The sequence below is a fragment of the Cheilinus undulatus genome, linkage group 7 (assembly GCF_018320785.1).
Source record: "Cheilinus undulatus linkage group 7, ASM1832078v1, whole genome shotgun sequence".
NCBI lineage: Eukaryota > Metazoa > Chordata > Actinopteri > Labriformes > Labridae > Cheilinus > Cheilinus undulatus.
The window spans coordinates 11,132,391-11,153,484 of record NC_054871.1 but is presented as its reverse complement, the minus strand read 5'-3'; the positions used below and the strand labels follow the sequence as shown (position 1 = coordinate 11,153,484).

At 39.1% G+C, this 21,094-nt stretch overlaps 1 protein-coding gene across 3 annotated transcripts in view; it reads left to right on the top strand.

Moving 5' to 3' along the window:
- lrp8 (low density lipoprotein receptor-related protein 8, apolipoprotein e receptor) overlaps window positions 1-21,094 on the top strand; it is a 319,636-nt gene that overhangs the window by 424 nt on the left and 298,118 nt on the right. For all 3 annotated transcript variants that reach the window (XM_041791395.1, XM_041791394.1, XM_041791393.1), the window contains exon 2: window positions 600-725. In XM_041791395.1, the coding sequence (XP_041647329.1) occupies window positions 600-725 (126 nt within the window). The remainder of the gene's footprint in view (window positions 1-599; window positions 726-21,094) is intronic.

Below are 21,094 nucleotides of genomic sequence, written 5' to 3'. Positions count from 1 at the left end.
TGGCTGTGTACCGGGGGTATGATCGCAAAGTGAATGGACCTATTGTAGCTGCAGCCTTATAACGTTAAAGTAGATTTACATGAGCAGATTCGTGCGTTAAACTGACATAAAGACACAAGTGGGTGACTGTCAGTCTCACAGCAAAGCCCATTGACTGTTTACAAAGACAAACAAACCCACAGAAGTGTCATTGGGAACGCTGGATGCAAGAAAACATCACCTACACTAGCTACAGTAGGCTATTATTGTAAGGAGCTTGGAGGATTTAGAGCAATTATAGCAGTTAAGAACCCTATTTTTAGAGCAAAAATCAACATGTTTTATTATATCATAATGCAATGCATTAATGCATTCAGCCATTTTAAGGTCGTTATGCATTAATTAACCTCTAAAACTGATGAAGCTCTTGATGTAAACAGTAGGGAGCTGAGCCATATTTTACCACAGGCATATATTGATGAAGTGCTTACAATCTCTACTGTAAAATGCTTCAGTCTCCTTCCTAAAGTTCCATTATTACACTTAATAAAGTACACATTATGTTTATATGGCATCTGAGATCAAACACAAACTAATTTCCATCTCCTTTGACAACACAGGAACTCATACGGAGTCAGTGTGTGAAACGGGGCAGTTTCAGTGCAAGAACGGACGCTGCATCCCAACCCTGTGGAGATGTGATGATGATGATGATTGCTCGGACAGCAGCGACGAGGAGAACTGTCGTAAGTAGAGCAGACTCTCATTAGGTTGGCGGATAAACATAATGATGCCTTCGCTCGCTGCTCTTGAATGCACCTGCAATCCTACAGAGGATGATGCTTCCCCAAACACTTTCTCAGTTGACACACATTCGGCGCCACAAGCATTGATGAGATTATGCATTCTGCTGTTTGATATGACTTGGCACAAAAACGGAATAACAGCAGGCTGGAGATAGCTGATTAAAGCCATGTTGCAGCTCTTGAATGAATGAAGTTATACAGAGAATAAGCTTCTTATCACTTTGCTTGGGGCCCCCTCTGGAATCTTCCTCTCAGTTGTTAGTCTGCAAGCGTCCGAGCAGGAACCGCTGATCCCGGATCAATGGTCGGGTCACATGGCTGCAGGAATTTTACTCACTTCTTGGTAGTTTCACTTCCTAAGTGAGCGTCAGAGCTGGGTCGGAACAGGGACATTTCAGAGTGTTATCATGTTGTGACTGTGTGGAGATAATGTAAAAGCTGTTATCAGTGAAGTTTCGCTCTGTCTGTTGTACTCTCTCTGGATGTGCAATGGCTTCACAGACAGCTACATCTGAAACAGTGTGATTAAGTTGCAGTGTTTTGTGTCATGACACCTCCTGCTGAGCAATGTAGCATGCTTTAATGGGAAAACTGTGGATTTTAGATGGAAACCTGGCTGTGCTTCTGTACATTGGGCAGCTCCTGCTGCACAGAGGTGGCAAGGAAATTCTTTGGAATCAAATCATGTCTTCAGAAATGTGTGATTAAGACTCAAGGGTGACTTATTCTGTTCAGGAGATTGCATAGGACAATCAGCAGAGCTATAATCACTTTTAAACTGATCACAGTTCTCTTTGCTTGAATGAGCAAATCAAACCTTGATTCTGTTGGCAGGAAGTGTTTGATTGATTGAATCTTCAAGTACGGAGTTTTAATGCTTTTAGCTACTAATTTATAGCAGTAGATCTCAACTGGTCTAGCTCAGGATGCATCAACACTTCCTTCAGGACGAATCGCCTGCTAACTTTGCTAAATTTCAGCACAATGACTCAGTGTGGTTAAGGAGAAATGGGGTGATTTGGACTTAAAGATGGAACAGAGTATATGATGAGGAGGAAGATTATTAAAGCAAATCATAGACTTTTTGCTAGTGATGCATTGATGTGAAAATCAGGACCGATGCAAATACTGATGTTTTCTCATTAGCTTTTGTTACTTGTTCAATTTTTTAGGCAGGGGCCAAAGTTAACTTTTTTTTTGTTGAACATCTGCATAATTCCAGCCTTTTTCACTTAAGAAATCTACAGAATTTCCTATTTGAACTTGTTTCAAAATAAAAGATAATTAAAAGAATAATAATAACTTCAGCATAGCCTCAAAGATCGCTACTTTCTTTTTTAAATCAGCCTCAAAATACACTATATTGTCTATTGCTGCTTTTGTCACATTTTAGCGTTGTGGCTCACAGCAGCATGCACTTCAGTTTTGTCTATTTTCCACATTTGACGAACATCTGCAACTACTGGCACATGTTAGATTATTTGCCAATGGGCTGATGAGGACTCACAAAGCCACCTTCGATCGATGCCAATGTTCTACATTGATGCATTGGTGCATCACTACTTCTTGCAACATGTTTTTTCCAGGCACACTTCTGCATTGCATTGCAACCCAATTTTGGGTCCTGAACCACCACTCAAGAACCAAGGCTCTGTAGGAATGTGGGAAAAAAGACACGGTAGTTTGCCCTTCAGATTGCTCCGTTCTGCCCAGAGTAAAGCTCGGACAACTGGACTAGTAATCAGTTACTTTGCCATACTGTGTAAGGAGATTTAAGCATACAGTTACTCAATTACATATCTTAAGAACAAGAAAACCAAACCTATTGTTCTTGAATCTGTATTTAAAATGTAAAAGTCTATATTCAATATTGCACAATCAAATAGTCGTTAATGGAGGTGTTAAAACAGTCAGTCTTTACATTCAAACTGATGCGTTTTGGTTGGAAAATTGCGTGGAAAACCACAACAATCAACCCTACTAAATTAGTCATGGTACTAATTCATTGAATGGACACTGTAAATCAGTGCTAAATTACTTCATTGCCTGTATCATACCCATGGTCTGCAAACAGATGGCTTGGAATTAACCCTCACATAATACTGAAATGCAAATGTACTATTGTTCAATCTCACCGGCCCCTCTTTAGTAAACTGAACAGACATCCATCGAAGATATATTCACTAACAAATTTATCATGGTAGTAATTTCTTTCATAGTCATTTTATCAGCAAATTGATCCATTACTTATCTTAAAGGCTGGCAGATCAAACCAATGATCCTGTATGCAGGTTTTTTCAGTATAAGAGGGCAATGTTGTATGATGTTGTTCAGAAATAAAGCACACTGTGTTCATGAAACAGTGGCTTATAAATGTGTCATGGCCATTTAGAGCCAAGGGCTTCATTGCTTTTCCCGTTGATAGGCAAACCAAAGCAGTGATTGTGTTCACAGTTGCATTTTGGCAAGAGTTTGTAGATGTTGTGAAATCAGATATTAGTATGTGTTTCCAAGATATGTGGGGGAAAAGTATGCAATTTTACTGTCTGCTTTGTTCAAAGAAGTTGCATGGACAACCGTACAAGAAACCATCATTTATGGTACTAATTGACTGACTTGTGACTGTGTATTAGTGGCCATTTAATTGATTACCTTTGGGATGGGAAAACTGAGATCCAAATCAAATTTAGGAATCTGTAGGCAGATGATGTGATTGATGTGATTAAATATTATGTCTTTTAGGAATTGTTAAAAATTACCGGTAGTGTACGGTTTAACCTACCGCTTTAGCGCACAAATGTTGAGTAATTATCGTGTTTTAATCTGTCATGGCACTGATACACGTTTGGTCTTATTAGTGGCCAGTAGATTTATTGTGTGTTTTGTGAACGACAAACAAAAAACATGAATCTGCTGGGAATCACGGTTGTTTACATTTGCAGTTTTGCATGGAGATGCACCGACTGGAAATTTTAGGATACTGACATATTTTTAGGACACGGAATCAAATTTTTCTCTCATGATTTTACCATGAAAAGAGATCCATATTTGTCCAGCTGGTGTCTTCTTCTGTCCAGTGAAAAATCTTTCATTTGATTCAATAGTTAGTTTTACCAGACGGCAGCTCTCATTGGTATGGCACAATAAAAATATTGGGTTATTGATATCTGTACATGCCACATTGTTTGCTGATATTTGTCAGCAGGGCAGATATCGGCCAATGTTACATTGATGCAATGGTTTATTCCTTGTACTAACTGATTAAATGTGTAATACATATTAATTAGAGTTGCTTGTAAATATTGTCGTATATCGGCTGTAAATATCAGCCAAGTGTTTTTGTGTTAGGAGTTTTTGTGGAGTTTTAAGATGGACAAGCAAGCGTACATCAGCTGACATCTTTGTCCATCCTCATTCCTTAAACTTTTAAATGTGTTTGAAGGACTGAAGTTTAAGATCTTAACTGTGTTTATTTATTGGTATTTATGTTGGTTTTCACTAAAATTAGTTTGGAAATATCTGCATCAGATATCAGCAGCATTACAATATCAAGCGTCTGTTATATTAATGGTTATTTAAGTCATAGATTATCTTTAGGACATGAAAGCCAAATCCATGAGTCTGTAAGCAGATGATGTGGAAAACAACCCTCACATACAGAAATGCACATTGCTGGCTTCAGGCCAAAACCTTGTATTTTAGAAATCAACAATTTTCAGTGATTGAAGAAAACACTGATAATTTAACAGTCACTCTTTTTATCACTTTAAAATAGGTTAAAACCCACTGACAGATGTAAGGGGTGACCAAATGCACTGATTTATGAAAAAAAAAGGAAAAAGAAAAATGGAGATACAAGATTTTGTCCCAACACCATTGGTATGGAATATTGTGCAACCAAAAACAACTATGTCCCTAATGTATCAGGTAAAATAGGCCTAGCAGGGTGCCATTTAACTTCCTTGTATTGCAAAAACAGGCCACTAAGTAATGATCATGCAATATTTTTTCCTGGCACTTATTGCATGAATGCTCTTATTATTGGCCACTTGATTTGCTGCTTATTGTATGAAGTGGCAAACCAAACCTATGAATCTGCCTGCAGGTTGTTTGCAATTAGAATTTCAAATACAGAAGTGCAAATTCAAAAACTCAAGCTTGCCTTTGGAAAGTTGTGGAAAAAAAAGACTTGTACTTTTGGATTTCACTGTCTTTTTTTCCTCCATATTGCTTTGCAACCAGCTAAGAAATAACTGCCTATAAATTTGTCGTGGTGCTAATTGCTTTAAGGTCACAATAATGGTCCAGTGATTTAATTTATATCTTTGGGACAAGAAAGTCAAACTCATACGTCTTCATAGAGGTGGATTTTAATCAGAGTTTTAAATACAGAGGTTCACATGCACTATTGTGTTATCTGTTATTATCATGTCAAAAGACCTACATCATGCATTTAACAGACTATGTTTAAGAAATTACACAACAACTGGCTGAGTTAAATGTTTTTGGTTGTTTCACAGTACTAATTTAAAGGATGCATAGGCACTCATTGGTTTATTAGTTATCTTTGTGAAGGTTTAACCAAACCCATGATTCTGCATACCGGTTTGTTGTTGGAGATTCAAATGCAGCAGTGTAAATGTAATATCACACAAAACTCTTCTCTGATGATCTCCCTCCATTAATGCATGGAAAAGACCCCTGGCATGCGATTTAATTGATTCTTCTCTGGTCAGGAAATTGCATGGACACCAAAATGATTAATAATCACTTATGAATTTGTCGTGGTACTAATTGCTTGAATGGTTACATTAGCGGTAAATTGATTCATTGCTTATCTTTAGGACCAGAACGCTGAACCAACGGCTCTCTCATCTTGCATGCGCTCCCTTGGATTGTGGACGCTGAATATCCTGGGAGTTCCTTGGATGAGTGCCGTAACATTTACAAGCACGTCTCATCGACTGCTTGGACTGATTGGGATTGCTGGACATTTAGTGTGCGATACCTAAAGGAGGGAGCATTAGAATTTAATGAGCTTGTCTTCCCTCTAGCAGGTGTGTTTGACTTTGTTGTTTGGTATCAGCGATGCTCAAAGAGAATGTGAAATGGCACTTAAGCCACGAGGTGATTGACTGTTCTTTTAACTGAACCACTTTGTCTTTTGAAGAAATGTACTCTGCCTCTTTCTTCTATCTCCCCTCTCTTTATGGTAGATTCCCTGTAAGCTTTAGATGCTGTTACTCTTCCCTCTTGGGCTCCTCTGTCACTCTCTCCATCTTTCCTCCCACTCAGTTTACCTTTTATCTACTTTCCCCCTTTTCCTGTGACATATTCTCTTATTTCCAACATCCATACCACACTCTTTCTGTTCCCCCGGCTCTGTTCTTTGGAGTGCCTCAGCCTGTGTTGGAAGTTTGGGTGCTTCTTTCTCAAAAGCACCCTCACTTTTTTCAGCATTGTAGCACCCACAAGAGGCTCTCCTCCTCCCCCCTTTCCTCATATTTAAATCTCCTCTGGGCACCCTGGCAGCGCGAGTGCCAAAGAGGCTGTGCCCACTCGTCTTACGCCCACAAAGAGCATCAGCTGACAGGTTGGTTGGAGATAAATCCAACAGCGTGACTCTGGTTGCCGGAGCGATGCTCAGTGGCTGGCAGCGTGCCAGACCTTCGAACAGATGCCAGCACTGCCACTGTGCACCCCCCACCTCCACCCCCCCCAAAGCCAAATATCACCAGCAGAACTCAGCGGAGTGGAGGAGGAGGAGGAGGAGGAAAGATGGGACAGTTTTGATGGAGAGGAGCAGGACAGAGAAACATAACAGGAAATAGGAACAGTGTTTAATGGTGGATAGTCAGGCCATTTTAGAGGAGAACTGTGAAAATAGTGAGGTTAAAGCTGGACCAGTGAAGCCTGCATGTGTCATCTGACTCGCACTGGGGTGGAAAAGCTTAATACATCCTAACATGTGTCATTTAAAAGAGGCTGTGCATCAAACCGAATTCATTGTCATTACTCTAGAATCATGGATGAGTTAGGGGCTCCAAAATGAATTGCAATTTCATTGCTACTGTGACATGAGTATTTGTAACACATGCAAGTTGAAATTTATTGCATTTAATTTAAAATTTTGTCTTATCTAGAGACGTCCTCATCATATTTTTTGCTGCCAATACAGATACCATATACCAGTGAGTGATATCGGCCAATCCGGTCCAATACTGGTTATATTTTTAATGTTTTGTTGTAGCTGGTCCAGTCTACTTAGTACAAAAATCATCCTTATTCTGATAACAACATATTTATACTGACTTTGTTCATCAGAGGAGTAAAGAAATTCTCCCAAGAAACATTAAGCTGGCATGGGGTCAGGACCTTGTATCTCCATTTTTTATGTTTTTTTTTTTTTTTTTTTTTTTATAAATCAGTCCTATTGTTTACCCTTTACGTCTGTGAATGGGTTTTACACATTTAAACCAATGAAAAGTGTCTAAAGATGCTCACTGTTCGATGTTGAAATTGATTAAGAAAAAAAACAGTTTTTTAATGTCCTGAAAAATTGGGGTTTTGGAGATAGGAGGATTTTGCCTGTCACCAGTGATTGTAACAAGTTTGCAACTGTTCATAGTGTGATAAGTGCAATATTTAGTAACTTTTATTAGAATCCACCTCTGAGTTTCACAATCATATACCATTAATATGAAAATCTGCTTATTAACTATAGGATCTGAGCTCATCCTGGAACATGAACTTATTTTGGAAGGGTTTTATTGAACACAAGAAACCTGATTACCAAAAGGATCCACCAACTGTAAAAATTTAGGGCTAATACTGATGCTTAAAATAACAATGCAGCTTAGTGGTTTTCAAACTTTTTTTTTTTTTTTTTTTTTTTTTTTTGCTCGAAGCACACCTGACAATGAGCCAAAATCTCAAGGCACACCAAACTCATATCCAAGCAAAATAACCCCTTTAAAACTGGTTGTAGTTGCTTTAGTTGTTTTGTGGTTGTAGAATTAATGTATGTTTGTAAAGATTCTCAGGACACACCTTGACTTGCCTCAAGGTGCACTGGTGTGCCTTGTCACATCATTTGAGAACCACTGGTCTATCTGATAGCAGTGAAACGATACCAATCACTTCTTTTGGTGAACTCTCACTGTGCCAACATTTTTTCTTATGTTTGGCCATGAAAACTGATCAGAGTTTCTCCAACAGGTGACTTATTCTGCCCATTAAAAAATTTCTTATTTGATTCAGACGTTAGGTATGAGAGCATTAAATTAATTTAATACAACAGATAAGCACTGAAACTGATATCTGCCCATGCCACATTATTTACCAGTAGCTGGAGTTTGTTAACAGGGCAGGTATTGGTTGATATGGATGTTAACCTTCTGCTTTTACCAACAGGGATTGATCAGGAACCTTGATATAATATCTTGGTATCTGAATTTCTATCAGACGACTTAGAAACTACTTATAGACTACTTGCAGAATTTCAACTGTAATGCATTTTGAAGGTAGAAATAGGCCTAGCAGATGATATGATGCAAAGATTGATGTGGCATAAGAGCTTAAGCTTAAGCATTACACTTTAAACTGAGACTGGAGTATCTACAGAAGTCCTCTCAAAAATACAAATCAAATCTTGCTAGTGCAAACTAAATTAAACTGTTAAGGTAAGAAAAATTAATTTCCAATGCTTAAACAACGTTGATGTCCTGAGAGGGAGGCTGCTAGCTGAGCTGCATCCAGTAAAATTTATATAGCGCTGCCATATTTTTGCCCAAAACTGATGCCTTCATTTTTACAAAAGTTCCCTCCTAGTTGTGCTTCTATCTGCCTCAACTCCACTAGTTTTTTGCTCTTTTTCAAAATACATCCACTTGCTTGAGCTTACACAGTGTAGTAGGAAGTTGGCTTGTACTCTGGCATGCTCAAAGAAAGCTTTGCAGGCTTACTGGATGTTGCCATTGTATCTGATGTGAGATGTGGTGTAATCTATTCATATCAAGTAGAAATATCTATAGTTTATCGTGCTAATCTACTTAAACTCTCTCTTAGAGTTCTTTTCATCACCCATCCCTCATTCTTTGTAGATTTGGCTAGCCTTTGTGCCTCTATTCTCCCTTTCTCTTTCTTCTTCCTCCTCTCTCTGCTCCTTTCCTCCCCTCTCCTCTCAACATGCCTCTTGGTAGACTTCGCTCCTGTTGCCCTGGGAGACGGTAAAGTGGTGATGATGGTAGCGATGGTAGTAGTGGTGGTGTGCATGCGTGTGCTTTCTTTCTTTGTAGTGAACACAACACTCCAGCTACATGCGTCTGCGCGCACTCATGCAGCTCTCCACCTCTGCACGGCTCAGTATGACCTATATTTGGGATGTGGAATCTACAGAAAAAAGGCCTCATCGTTGGTACAGCGGATTTAAGTGGATTTAAACATGCCTAATCCAGAGTGCCACTGTAAAATCATCTCATATCTGAACCTCGTGGTCGCTGGCAATTGTTCTCCCTCTCTCTAAGTGCTGCACACTCCTCTCCTCCAAATGGCCTTGGCCACTGTGTACTGTAAAAACATCATCAGGGAGAATTTAAAGGCAAACACAGAGCTGAATCAGTGGTAATAATACTGAGTGCTGTGGATAATGTATAGTATAGGATTTGCCATTAATTTTCGATGTAAGTTTAAGATATTTATTACAGAGAAATGCAGTTCTTTTGCTGTTACATTTCCAAATGTGAGATTTTGGATCTTTTTTACCTGAATAGATCTTTACTTTTATTCATTTTTGATGAATTAACAGGTGGTTTAGGAATGAATGATATTAGAAGAAAGAGACATTGTGATATATCTTCTTTCTGCAGTATATATAAAGACTTAAATATGAGGAATTAATGTTTTTTTTCTGAAAATCTGCAATATGCATACACTTTATGAAAAATAAATGAGATGCATAACTCTATTTTTCTATATAATGATGCTCAGAATGATATGAGTTGTCTCCAAATAACTGTTTCAGCTTTGGCTATAGCTGTCTGCAAAATCTTTTGTAAAATTCCAAAATAAGAAAAGCATTTTTTGCTACAAATTTTGAAAAAATTACTGTAAGGGTAAGCTAATAGCTAGCCTGAGTTTCATCTCTGCAAGAAAATGGTATGAGAGCATGTAAATGTACACATGCTGAGTGAGACAGCAGTTGCTTTTTTGCATAGAATATTACAGATAAACGAGTCTTATCAGCATGCTATTGGTATTGGTAGATATAGAAGTCTCAGACAATATTTATGACCTATATATGAGCTGTGAATATGGGTTTACATCATGTGTAGATATGGACCATATGCACAAAAAGTTTACCTCTATACCAGATGAAGGCTTTTGCTATGTTCATCCTCATTCATTAAACTTTTAAAGCATTTTCTAGTGACTTTAGTTTGTTTCTTTGTTCATCCTTAAACTTAAAAGTGTGTTTTAAGGACTTTAGTTTTGGTCTGAACAGCATTTATAACCATGTGGATATCAGTGGAGATGTTCCAATAGAATGTTTTCCTTCCGATACCAGAGCGTTCGGTATCAGCCGATACCCAATACCGATCCGATACTGATGCAAACTCTCAGGACTGACTATGTTGTAGGAAACTGGCACTTTATTTTAGCCCTACAGTAAACTCAGAACATGGCTCAACAAATCGAATCACAATGTACAGCCTATCTGTAACACTTAAAGTTGTTTTTCCTGCAAATTATTGTGACTTTTACTGTTAATATTAAAGTAAAAATCACACAGAGGGCCACATCACAGGCTCTCTATCTCTCTTTCTCTCTATTAAGCTCTAGTCATGCTCTGTCTATAATGATCTGCGTGTTTAAGCATGCACAGTTTGACTCACCATGAAGTAATGGTGAAACAGCCTGCCATTGGTTGACAGCCCGTAACACAGGGGAAACAATATGGCCGTCGGCATTCAAGCTAGCAGCAGTAAGTGATTGAAAATGGATTGAAGATGTATAAAAAGATGTTCAAATTCAATTTTGGATTTACTGGTGTGGGTTTCATCTTTAAAGTCCCTGAAAAGTCACCTACGTTCCAGGCTCATTAGAAAACCTTCCTTAAGGGATTCAAAGGCATGGGTACGGTAACTGTAATGGCTTAACGCTATCTTTAAGAGGAAAAGATGTAAGAGGCTATGATTTATGGCTCAAAAGTGATTTAACTTTTGGTAACACTTTGGGTTTTTAACAAATACATAACGGGAATAATGATTGTCATGCTGCCTCCTAATTATTTTGCTGCAGTGGGTCCTTTGTTTGGTTCTTCTTCACTGTGCAGTGGTTTTGAGCAGTGAATAATTGATTTCCATTTTATAACACTAACATAAGCATGGCTAAATGAAGCAAAAGATAAAGTTAAACAAAATGGCATTGGATCAGTGCATAAGCAAGTGTACTCGATAACAATGGCTGCATTTTAAGCAAAATCAGATATATTTCCGATACCAATATAAGAATTGGAACCGCTCAAGATATCAGTACAGGCAAAAAGGAATTTGTAAATATTTACATATTGGATATCGGCAGAAATCCATTACGCATAGCTATCAATTTTCTTTTCTTCTGCCAATACAGGGCTTCAAGGTGCAGCCAAGAGCAGGGTTTCTGGTTTGTGGACTTCATCTCTGCTTTTTGTAGATGATGTTGTACTGTTGGCTCTCTCAGATGGGGAACTCCAGCAGGCATTGGGGTGGTTTGCAGGGTGAACACCTCTAAGTGTGATGCTAAGGTTCTGTGCTGGAATGATGGATTACTCACTCTGTCTCTCCCTCAGTGAAGGAGTTAAAATATCTAAAGGTCTTGCTCAGACGTGAGGGTAATAGAGCGTGTGGTTGACAGAGGTATTGTCGCAGCAATTGCGGTAAGATGTGCCAGACGGTTGTGGTGATGAAGGAAATAAGCTTAAAGGTTAAGCTTTTGATTTACCGGCCAGTGTCCTAACAAGGCCAAAAGTGGCCAAAATGAGTTTCATTCAGAGGGGGTTCAGGGCTCTGCCTTAGTGATGATGTTAGGAGTTACAGCATCCAGAGGAAACTAGGAATAGAGTCGCTGATCCTTTGCAACCGAAGGATCCAGTTGAGATGGTCCAGCATATAATCAGATTGTCCTCTAGTCGCCTCCCTTTGAGGGTCTTCTGGGCATGTCGAACTGGAGGAACCCTTGGAGTGGACTCAGAGATCGCTGAAGGGATTTTATATCCCATCTGGTCTGGGAACACCTCGGGATTCCCTAAGAGGGGTTGAAAATGTGCTCTGGAGAATGCTGAATGGATGGATTATATCCCACCGCTGTCAGCAGTGCAATGTTTCATATCAGTGAAAATGATCATGTATTGTATGCTGGATATCAAGAAGTCATGGAAGAATGACAATCAATCCATCTATAAGGTTTGAGACTTTGACATTTAAATGATACCTCCCTATAGGAGGTATCATTTTCTGGGTTATTCCAACTTGTAGGAGACCCTGGGGTAGAACTACAAGCTAGAGGGATTGTGTATCCTGTCAGGGCTAAGAACACTGCAGAATCCCTCAGGAGGAGTGGGAAAACATTGATGGGGATAGGGATGTCAGGGCTGACTTGCTAAGCCTGCTGCAACCATGACTGGAGAATTGGAAGAAAATAGGTCCATGGATGGATGGATGGATTCTTATCTGTGATTTTGATAAATTGTATTGTGTTTTTTGCAAAACTAATAATGCAAATATTGCAGTATATGGTGCAGCTCTAAAGTGGTTGCTAAGATAGAGAAATCTGAGAGTGCACTTTCTGCAATTTTTTAACAGTAAACAATCAGCCAGTATGCACAGTTTCTGGCCTGGTAATGATGCAATAAGCACAAAAACCCCACAAACCTCTAAGGGGATTCAAAGAGAATGCATAAGGGTGGGAATAAAGTTCTTGTTGTGTTAAGTGTGTGCATGTGTGTCTATGTTTGTGTGTGTTTTTGTGTTACATCAGGACAATGAGTCTGAGCAGCTCTGAGAAGAAGAGCGTCTTTTCTGCAGTCTGAAACCAGCTTCCCATAGAGGAGACATCACAACACATTTCACGCCACCACTGTGCATGTTTGCATGTGTGTGTGGGGGCAAGCTCTCGCTCTCTGTCATACACACACACTCTATCACACACACACTACACTGTAATAAGAGAGTGCAGCGCAGCGCCTCAGGCATAAAGAGCATTATACTGAACGGCTCAGGAAAAAAAGCACATTTTGGTCACCTGCTGTAGCACAGCTGGGGTCAGACTGTTAATGGGAGTGTGAGGTCATAAGGAGCAGCAGCTTCATCAATTACACACAAACACACATATAGAGTGAGAGCGTGGTAACAGTGTGGGGCAAAGACTCCTATAGAATATAAAACAGAGAAACATACTACTGCTAAAAGGCAAAATACACACATGAAAACACACAAGCATGAGTTCGATAACAACCACGCTCACACAAGCACATGATGACACCCCTCTCCATCACTAACTCTGCTCTATCTGACTTAAGACCTCGTGTTGTGTGCAAGTATCTGTGTTGGTGTGTTTGCATGTGTGTTTGCAGCTGCACAGCTTTAGTCTCCAGAGAGTGAAACCGACTGCTGTGCTCTGTGACTACTGAAGCACTGGGAAGACTGCCTGTGTGTGCTAATGTGTGTGCTAACACTGGTATGTGTGTGCATGTCATCTGTTCGGCTTTGTGTGTGGAGGGGAAGCATTTTGCAAGAAGCTGACGCATCAAACAACACATGTGGCTGAAATGAAAAAGCAGTTTTTGGAAGAGAGACTAGTCGTGAATTTGCATATCAAAGTTATCTTTATAGAGATGCTCTGATTGTGAGAATCAGGGCTGATACAATACTGATACTGATACTAGGGATTAAGGATGCACAGATGCATCAGTTTACCATCAGTTTCGGCCAATATCCTCTTTTTTTGACAGACATCTGCGACTGACAGTCAGTGTGGATATAAACTGATCCCCGTATCTGTACTGACATTAAGCACATCCACAGCTGAATCAGAGAAGAGATTTATTATTCGGCAGAAGATGAGACCTGTTGGTCAAACTGCTCTCATGGTGAAACATGGGGGAAAATGTTGGCATTGTGGGAGTCCTACACCAAAAGAAGTGATGTATTGATATCAGCCATCAGCTATATTGTGACTCTAAACATCTAAATATCAGTGTCAGCAGCCAAGGGCTTAAAAAGTTAGTTATCTCAGGGTACAGATGGCCTTGTGGTTAGGACGTACCCCATGTTCAAGGCCTATGGGTCATTTACCGCATGCCATTCCTGACTGTCACATCCCTGTTTCTGACTCTATCCACTATCTTCCTCTCTTCATAAAGGCATTAAAAGGTTAAAAAAATCTAGAAAAAAAACAAAATAGGTATTTCTATCAGCAGATATTGAAAGTTCCAGTTATTAAGGCCACATTGTGAGCAGTTTAAAGGCGGAGTTAGTGGATCTGTTTTATTTGTTTTCTGTTTTTTTACCTTTTTTTTTGGTTTTAAAAAAGAAAAGTTTTGTCTAATTTCTTTGTTTGTCCTCATTCATTAAATTTTAAAGTGAGCTCTTAAGGTTGAAGTTTTTTAAAATATATTTTGGGCTTTTTTATGCCTTTACTGATAGAGGAGAACAGTTGATAACGTAGGAAACAGGGATGTGAGAGTGAGGAAGAGACATGCAGGAAAGGAGCCACAGCTTGAATCTAGGCCATCCACGTACATGGGGGTGCAACCCAACCAGCTGGGCATCTGCACTCCAGGGTGGAAGTTTGTTCTGAACTACAGCTAGTTTAATTTTTGACTCTTGAGAAGAATTTGATTTTTGTGTAATGTACGGCGTTCCTCAGGACTGTCTCTGTGTAACCCCCTGCAACTCCATTGTTTTTTAAGACAATAAATTCAACCTGCAAGTTTAAGCTAAATGAAAAGGGATTTGATTTTTATTTAGCGCTCTACAGTGCTCACTATCTTTTAGCAGGTTGTTACAGTGCTGTGTACAGTGGTACAGATATAGGTATTGGCTAAAACGAGTTTGGAAATACCAACATATTGGAAACCAGAAAAAAATCAATACCATGCATCCCTATTAATGTTAATATTAAAGATCTAGTTTGCTGTACAAATACAGATGTTTTTGTCCTTACTTCTTCTGGTGTAAAGCTTCTACAATGGCTACATTATCATTCACATTGTACCAAAAAAAAAAAAAGATCAGTTTGTTCAGCAGTTCACTTCTCCTGATTAAAGTCCTCTTGTCTGAATCTACAGTTAGGTGTTCTTGATGCCAGCATTTTATTTATACAACAGCAGATAAACACCTTTATAGTAATACCAGTTCATGCCACATTATTTGCTTACAGGCTGAAGTCTATTAAAAGGAAGGATATTGCTCTTAAATCAATGCATCTTTGCAAACCAGATTTATACACACCTTTTTAATTTGGGATTATTCATGATTTAGTTCTTGTAAAGAAAAACAATCAACATTTTAGATGTGTTCACTTATCATTTGCATTATTTTTCATTTAAAAATATTTATAAGCAGCTGCTTTTAAGTGATGAGGGCATAGATACAAACATTACTCATTTGTTTTGCGTGTATCCGTGTCTAATACCAAGAGTTTACCATGTTAGGTTTACACTAGGGGCGCTAATAATAACAGAGATGAAAGTTTCTGCTAGCCCTGAAGCTAAATTAATTTGCTGCATGATAGTAAGTGTGAAAGAACTGTGTAGGAGTTTTTAAAAAACATCAAATTAAATATTTATAGTTGGCTTATTTTATATGCTTAATGTGAAATGAAAGACGGTGGCATTGACTGTGTATTGAGATGGACAATGTGCCTCCTTCTCCTTTTATTGTACAGAACTGAAGTCCGAAACCTCTTTCACAACTCCACCCTTCTGCTAACTGCTGCATTTATCTTTCTAATAAAACATAAATTCCTCAGATCAGTGAGGTTTACAAAAGAACAGAGTCATGTGTTGGTCTGAAGTAAGAACTCTGCTTTCTGTCCATTACTTTTCACTTTCCTCTTCTACTCTGCTTGGTTGAGAATTCTTTAAGGAGCTTTAGCAAAAAAACAAAAAAAAACAAAAAAAAAAAAAAAAGACATTACAGCTGCTGATTTTTGCATGAAATAACCCTTTAGCTAAATTAATTAAAGGGGTACATCGTTGGACATAAACCATCATGAAAGTAACAACAGATGTTGACATCTGTTAACATGGAAGAGGCTGGGTTTATAGCCTATTCTGCAGCCAGTCAGCAGGGGGTGCTCTAAATATTTTGGCTTCACTCTCAGGTGGCTGTTAATCCAACCATCTTTATATACATGCCAGTAAGGTGGGTAATGGTTAAAATTTGTGGAATTACTTCCCAAAAATAGAATTTGAACTAGTTTATAAATTTGTTTGCTACACTATAGAGCTAAACTGATACCTCATGTTTTTTATTGTTATATTTTAGCGTATTAAAGTTCCAAAACATCCACTTTTTTGGAATAGCACATCAAATTTCTTGTGTTAGAATATGCTAAATATGCTAATCTCCCCTGCATCTCTGTTTGCACATTAAAGGTTAACCGTGCCAGATGGCCGGTCCTGCCTCAAACATGATGAATTCCGTAAAGATTGAATTTTAATCAATGAGACACAAGCAGCACTGCTAACGCGACGGATGACAAGCCCAAAATGTTTGGGGGCAGCACCTTTGCCAGACTCTGTATCATGCTCCACGGGCTAACAGTACCTGCTGTGCTGAATAGGTGTTAGGTGCAGCGGTGCAAAAACAGCAGTGGGGTAATTTTAGCTGAGGTCAGCGCTGGCCTGAGGCGTTTGCTCTCCCTCTTGCTTGCTTTCTCTCCCTCTCCATGGCCATGTTTGTGTCTTTCTCTCTCTCCTTTTTGCCAGCGTTTTACCTCTTGCTCCCTTTCTGTCTACCTCTATCAGCTTCTGGTATCCGTCTATGTCTCTTTCTGTACTGTTGCAGAGGAGTAGATCTGTATTGACAGGGAGGATACAAAAAAGCAGCAAATCTACGAGGAGGAATGGGTTTAAGGGAGAGAATGAGACTACATCGACCATCAAGGTTCTTCTAATGCAATTAGTGAGTGTCTTCTTGAGTCAGAATCTGCTCATTGAAAGTGTCAGAAACCGAGAGAAGAAAAGGAAGTTAGCCTCCATGTGACGTCTCATTTCCCTTTTCCTTTGAATATGTTGATACCTAAATTAAAAATAAAAAGCAGTGATTTTCTTTCATTTCATACTTGTTGAAATCCCCTCTCCACTTCATTCAGAAATGAGGGCATATTAATCAGCAGAAAGCAGCTGCTTTAAGACTTGTACTGCCAACTATTGGGTTCGTTTTGGGGGGAAATTAGAAAGCATCAAATTAGAAAGGCATAATGAAACAGGACGCTTGGTATCATTTCTTAAATATTAAGTGGGATGTTCACCTCAAGAGTCTAAACTCGTTGAGCTGCAGTTCAAAAGTATCTTTATATTTTCCACAAGTTAGATTCTAATTTACCAGTCATTACTCTTGACATACGCCAAGTTGATTTATGTTTTTGCTGACAGCGGAAAATACAGCTCACATCAGCTGAAAGCAGCAGCTCCAAAAAATGTCAATTCATCCTTAATTCATTCCTCTTGTCTTATTTAAAAACTTCCTGTCAGCTACATCAAGTCCGGATGTAGCTTTTTTTCACTGATGTGTCGTTTTGCACACAGCAGGGCTCTGGTTTCATTGTCACAGTCAGATTAGCCCTCTGTGGCACAGTGAGGGAGGCTGGGGAAGTTGCAGGAACTTTCACTGGAGGTGCACAGTGCATTTCCACCAAACAGTCTTGTTCAGTTCAGTACAGATTCTCACAGTTTGGCACTCTGATCTTGCAACTTTTTCAACAGCCAATGGAAACTCCAGCTCTTTTTAGGACTCTGGATCATTAGGCTATACCCAGGAATAAGAGCCAGTCTTTTGGCTTTCAACTGGCTCTTCATTTGGTGCCATTTTGTCTTTTTTTTTTTTTTTTTTTTTGTCTATCAAGACCAACAAAAATTCTCTCAAATGGGAACCAGTTCCTTTCATTCACATAAAAGAGACGGCTCTTAGAGCTGGCTTGTTCTTCAACGGCACACCACTTCTCATTTAGCACTTTTCGACTTAAATTTTTATGTCAATCTAACCAGTACTCCACATGGTTTATTTACTAGATAGTATATCACAGTTTGCTTTAAAAGCATGTTTCTGATAAAATGAGGGTGAAAAGCTGCTAAAAAAGTGCTGCTAGCCTCTTAACTCTGCACAAACATGATATATTTTTTTCAAGTACAAGGTTCAAGGTTCCTCATTTGTACCAAGAAAGGTAAGTATGTTGCATTGATTATTTTGGTATCTTTTCAACTCCTGACAGTGGAAATGCTAATAATTGTGCACCGTTCTTGGTGAAACACACAGTTATGGAGGGAAGAGTTTAGCCCTCAGACAGGGACACTTTTCTTGTTGGAAGAAATGATAAACCAAATACAATCAATCTTTTCCAACACTTTCAGTATGTTTTTATTTAAAGATTATGTTTTGGACTTTATTTGCCTTTATTCAGATAGGATAGCTGAAGAGGGACAGGAAATATGAGGAGAGAGAGTTGAGAACATGCACCAAACAGTCCTTCAACCAGTGTGTTGAGGGCTTAAAGCCTTTGTATACGGGTGCCTGCTCTACCCGCTAAGCTAAACCTGCACCCACAATTTGAGTTGGTCTGTGACCTTCACATACTGCAGTGCTTTAACATTTACATTAGCGGCAGGTGTTTGGCATTTATGGACCGTATATGTGACTACAGTATTAATACGTACCTGGACGAGGTGCTGCTGATAACCTGAATACACTCATAAGATCAGCTTTGCATTGAGCGTCTGTCTTGAGCTTGTGTCTCAGTAGCAGCAGCAGTGTTGCTTTACACTTGTTTGCTTGTACATGCTGGGGGCACACAGACTCTGCATCCACAGATCCACAGCTCAATTCTGTTGATATTGCAAAGACTTTCATTGTGGATTTGTGGATGAAACCAGTCAACTCAGGCCTTTGTTTGCAGTCAAACCACACTGAAGTAGCAGCATGACATGCTTCAAGGCATGTGACTAAGATAGCATGTACTGGGTTGTTACTATTAAGCATGCACATGCCCAATGGTCACATAAGTGTAGATGACAACACATTTTTAAGCCCTGCGAATTTTGTCATACTGAATATTAAGCGTCACCAGGAGAAGTCATGAGGTATTAATAGGTTAGGCCAAATTTACAGGGTACTCTATTTAATGGCACCACCTTTTTTTATTAGAATATCAATATTTTGGAGGGGCATATTAATATTTGGAGAGTAATTACAGTTATTCACAATGAATTGGGATGCAGAATTTGACCCCATCCCAGTTTGAACTAGGGCTGTCAAATGCTGAATTTTTAAAAATTTTGATCAATTGAAGACTTTCTCTAGTTAACTGCAATTAAGCTCCCTGTTTAAAAATTCAGCTGTTTTGCATTTTAAACTGCTTTTGTTTCATTTTCAAGTTTTGTACTGTTTTGAATTAAGGGTGGCCCAAATGATCTTAGATGCCTGCTTTATTTTGAAAGGCCGCAATGGACTTCAGATAGACAAAGATTATTCACTTAATCCTAGAAAAGGGATCTTGTTATGGATTTATAAGGAAATAAGCGACCGTAAAAAGATAAATATTTGATAACACAAGGTGCAGATGACTGTTGACTTGTCCAGTAATCTCTGTAAGGTTTTTTAAGTTAAAATGAGACTTAAAGGAGCAGTAGTGGACTGACTTTGACCTTACAGTGGTTTAATGGAAGTGTGAAGAAAAGTAAAACAAAGCATGTGATTAATTGTGATTAAAAAATTAATGGACCTATTATGGACCCTTATTATTTACTTTGATAGCCCTATTTTGAACCTTTTTTTTCTGCTCTGAAAAGCCAACTAGTCAACTTTAGGAAGCCTTTTTATTAAGAATAAACTTTAGTGTTTTTGTATGCAAACCTTTTTCCAAACTCCAGGGAAATCCTGACAGCATGAACATTTGCTCCCCAGATTACCTCTGAAAAACTGAAAAATACTTCCACGAGGTTGCTGCTGTGTGAAATTTGCTCTTCCATGTATAAATCGAAGGTGTCTGAGAATGTTAAAGTATAATTTATACGCCACTGACGAAAGAGAACATCACACCCACACTCACATCCTCTCCTGAGGCTGACAGACGGTCTGCATTCACCTGGGGAACAATATGTCTGACCCTGAAACTGCCTCCAGTCGAATGAATGACACTGACACGTTACAAATGGATTGAAATGGCTCGAGGAGAAACAAACTGTGGACAGAGGGAGTTAGTTAGAGGAGGATGAAGTGTGAAGAAAGCTTTGGGATGATGCTATTTTCTAAAGTTGCTCTTTATGTGACTAGTTTTAATTCTTGTTGTCTCTTTTTATCTCTTCTTTCCTCTGCACAGAGCCCCTTCCACTCCCTCATCTCTGTCAGAATGAGCTCTTCTGTTTTTTCACAGATTACCTCGTGTTGTTTGCCTGTGCTGCTCTGCTGCAAAGTCACTTATTGTTCAAAGTCATCCTCCGATAACGCTACATTTCCCCACTCGTGTGTGTCTTTACGCTTGTGTTGTTGTGTTGCGATTTTGTCCCCCCCCCCCCACTCCTTCCTCCCAAACCCAGCCGTGTCTGACAGGGTATCATGGCATTAATCCCCAGCTCAGATTAACCGAATATATCTTCATGTGCCTCCATTTTATTATTTACATTCTCTGTAATCCTGTTTTTCACCTTGCGCTCTGTCGCCCGGTATGCGCAGGCAGAGAGCGGCGTATGAAACGACGACTAAAGAATGCTGATGAATAAAACATGGCTTCTAATACCAGTCTGCTGCGCTGACGCGGAGATAGGGCCCTTGAGTGCTGCGTGTCAAAACTTTTCCTGAGAAGTTTTAATGCTGAAGTTAAAAAGAAGAGGAGTTCCGTCTGGCTTTCTTCTATCATATTGCTTCAATTTTTCTTCCTCCAGATGCTATCTCTCAGTTCTGCTCCATTTCTCTCCTTAAACTTTTGCTTTTTCTCTTCATTTGTCTTCTTCCTGTTGCTCTGAATTCTCCTCTTTTTGTTCTGTCTTCAGTTCTCCCTCCCACTCCTCTCTGTCTTTGGAGAGCTAACTGTTGGTTTGTTCACTTTGATTC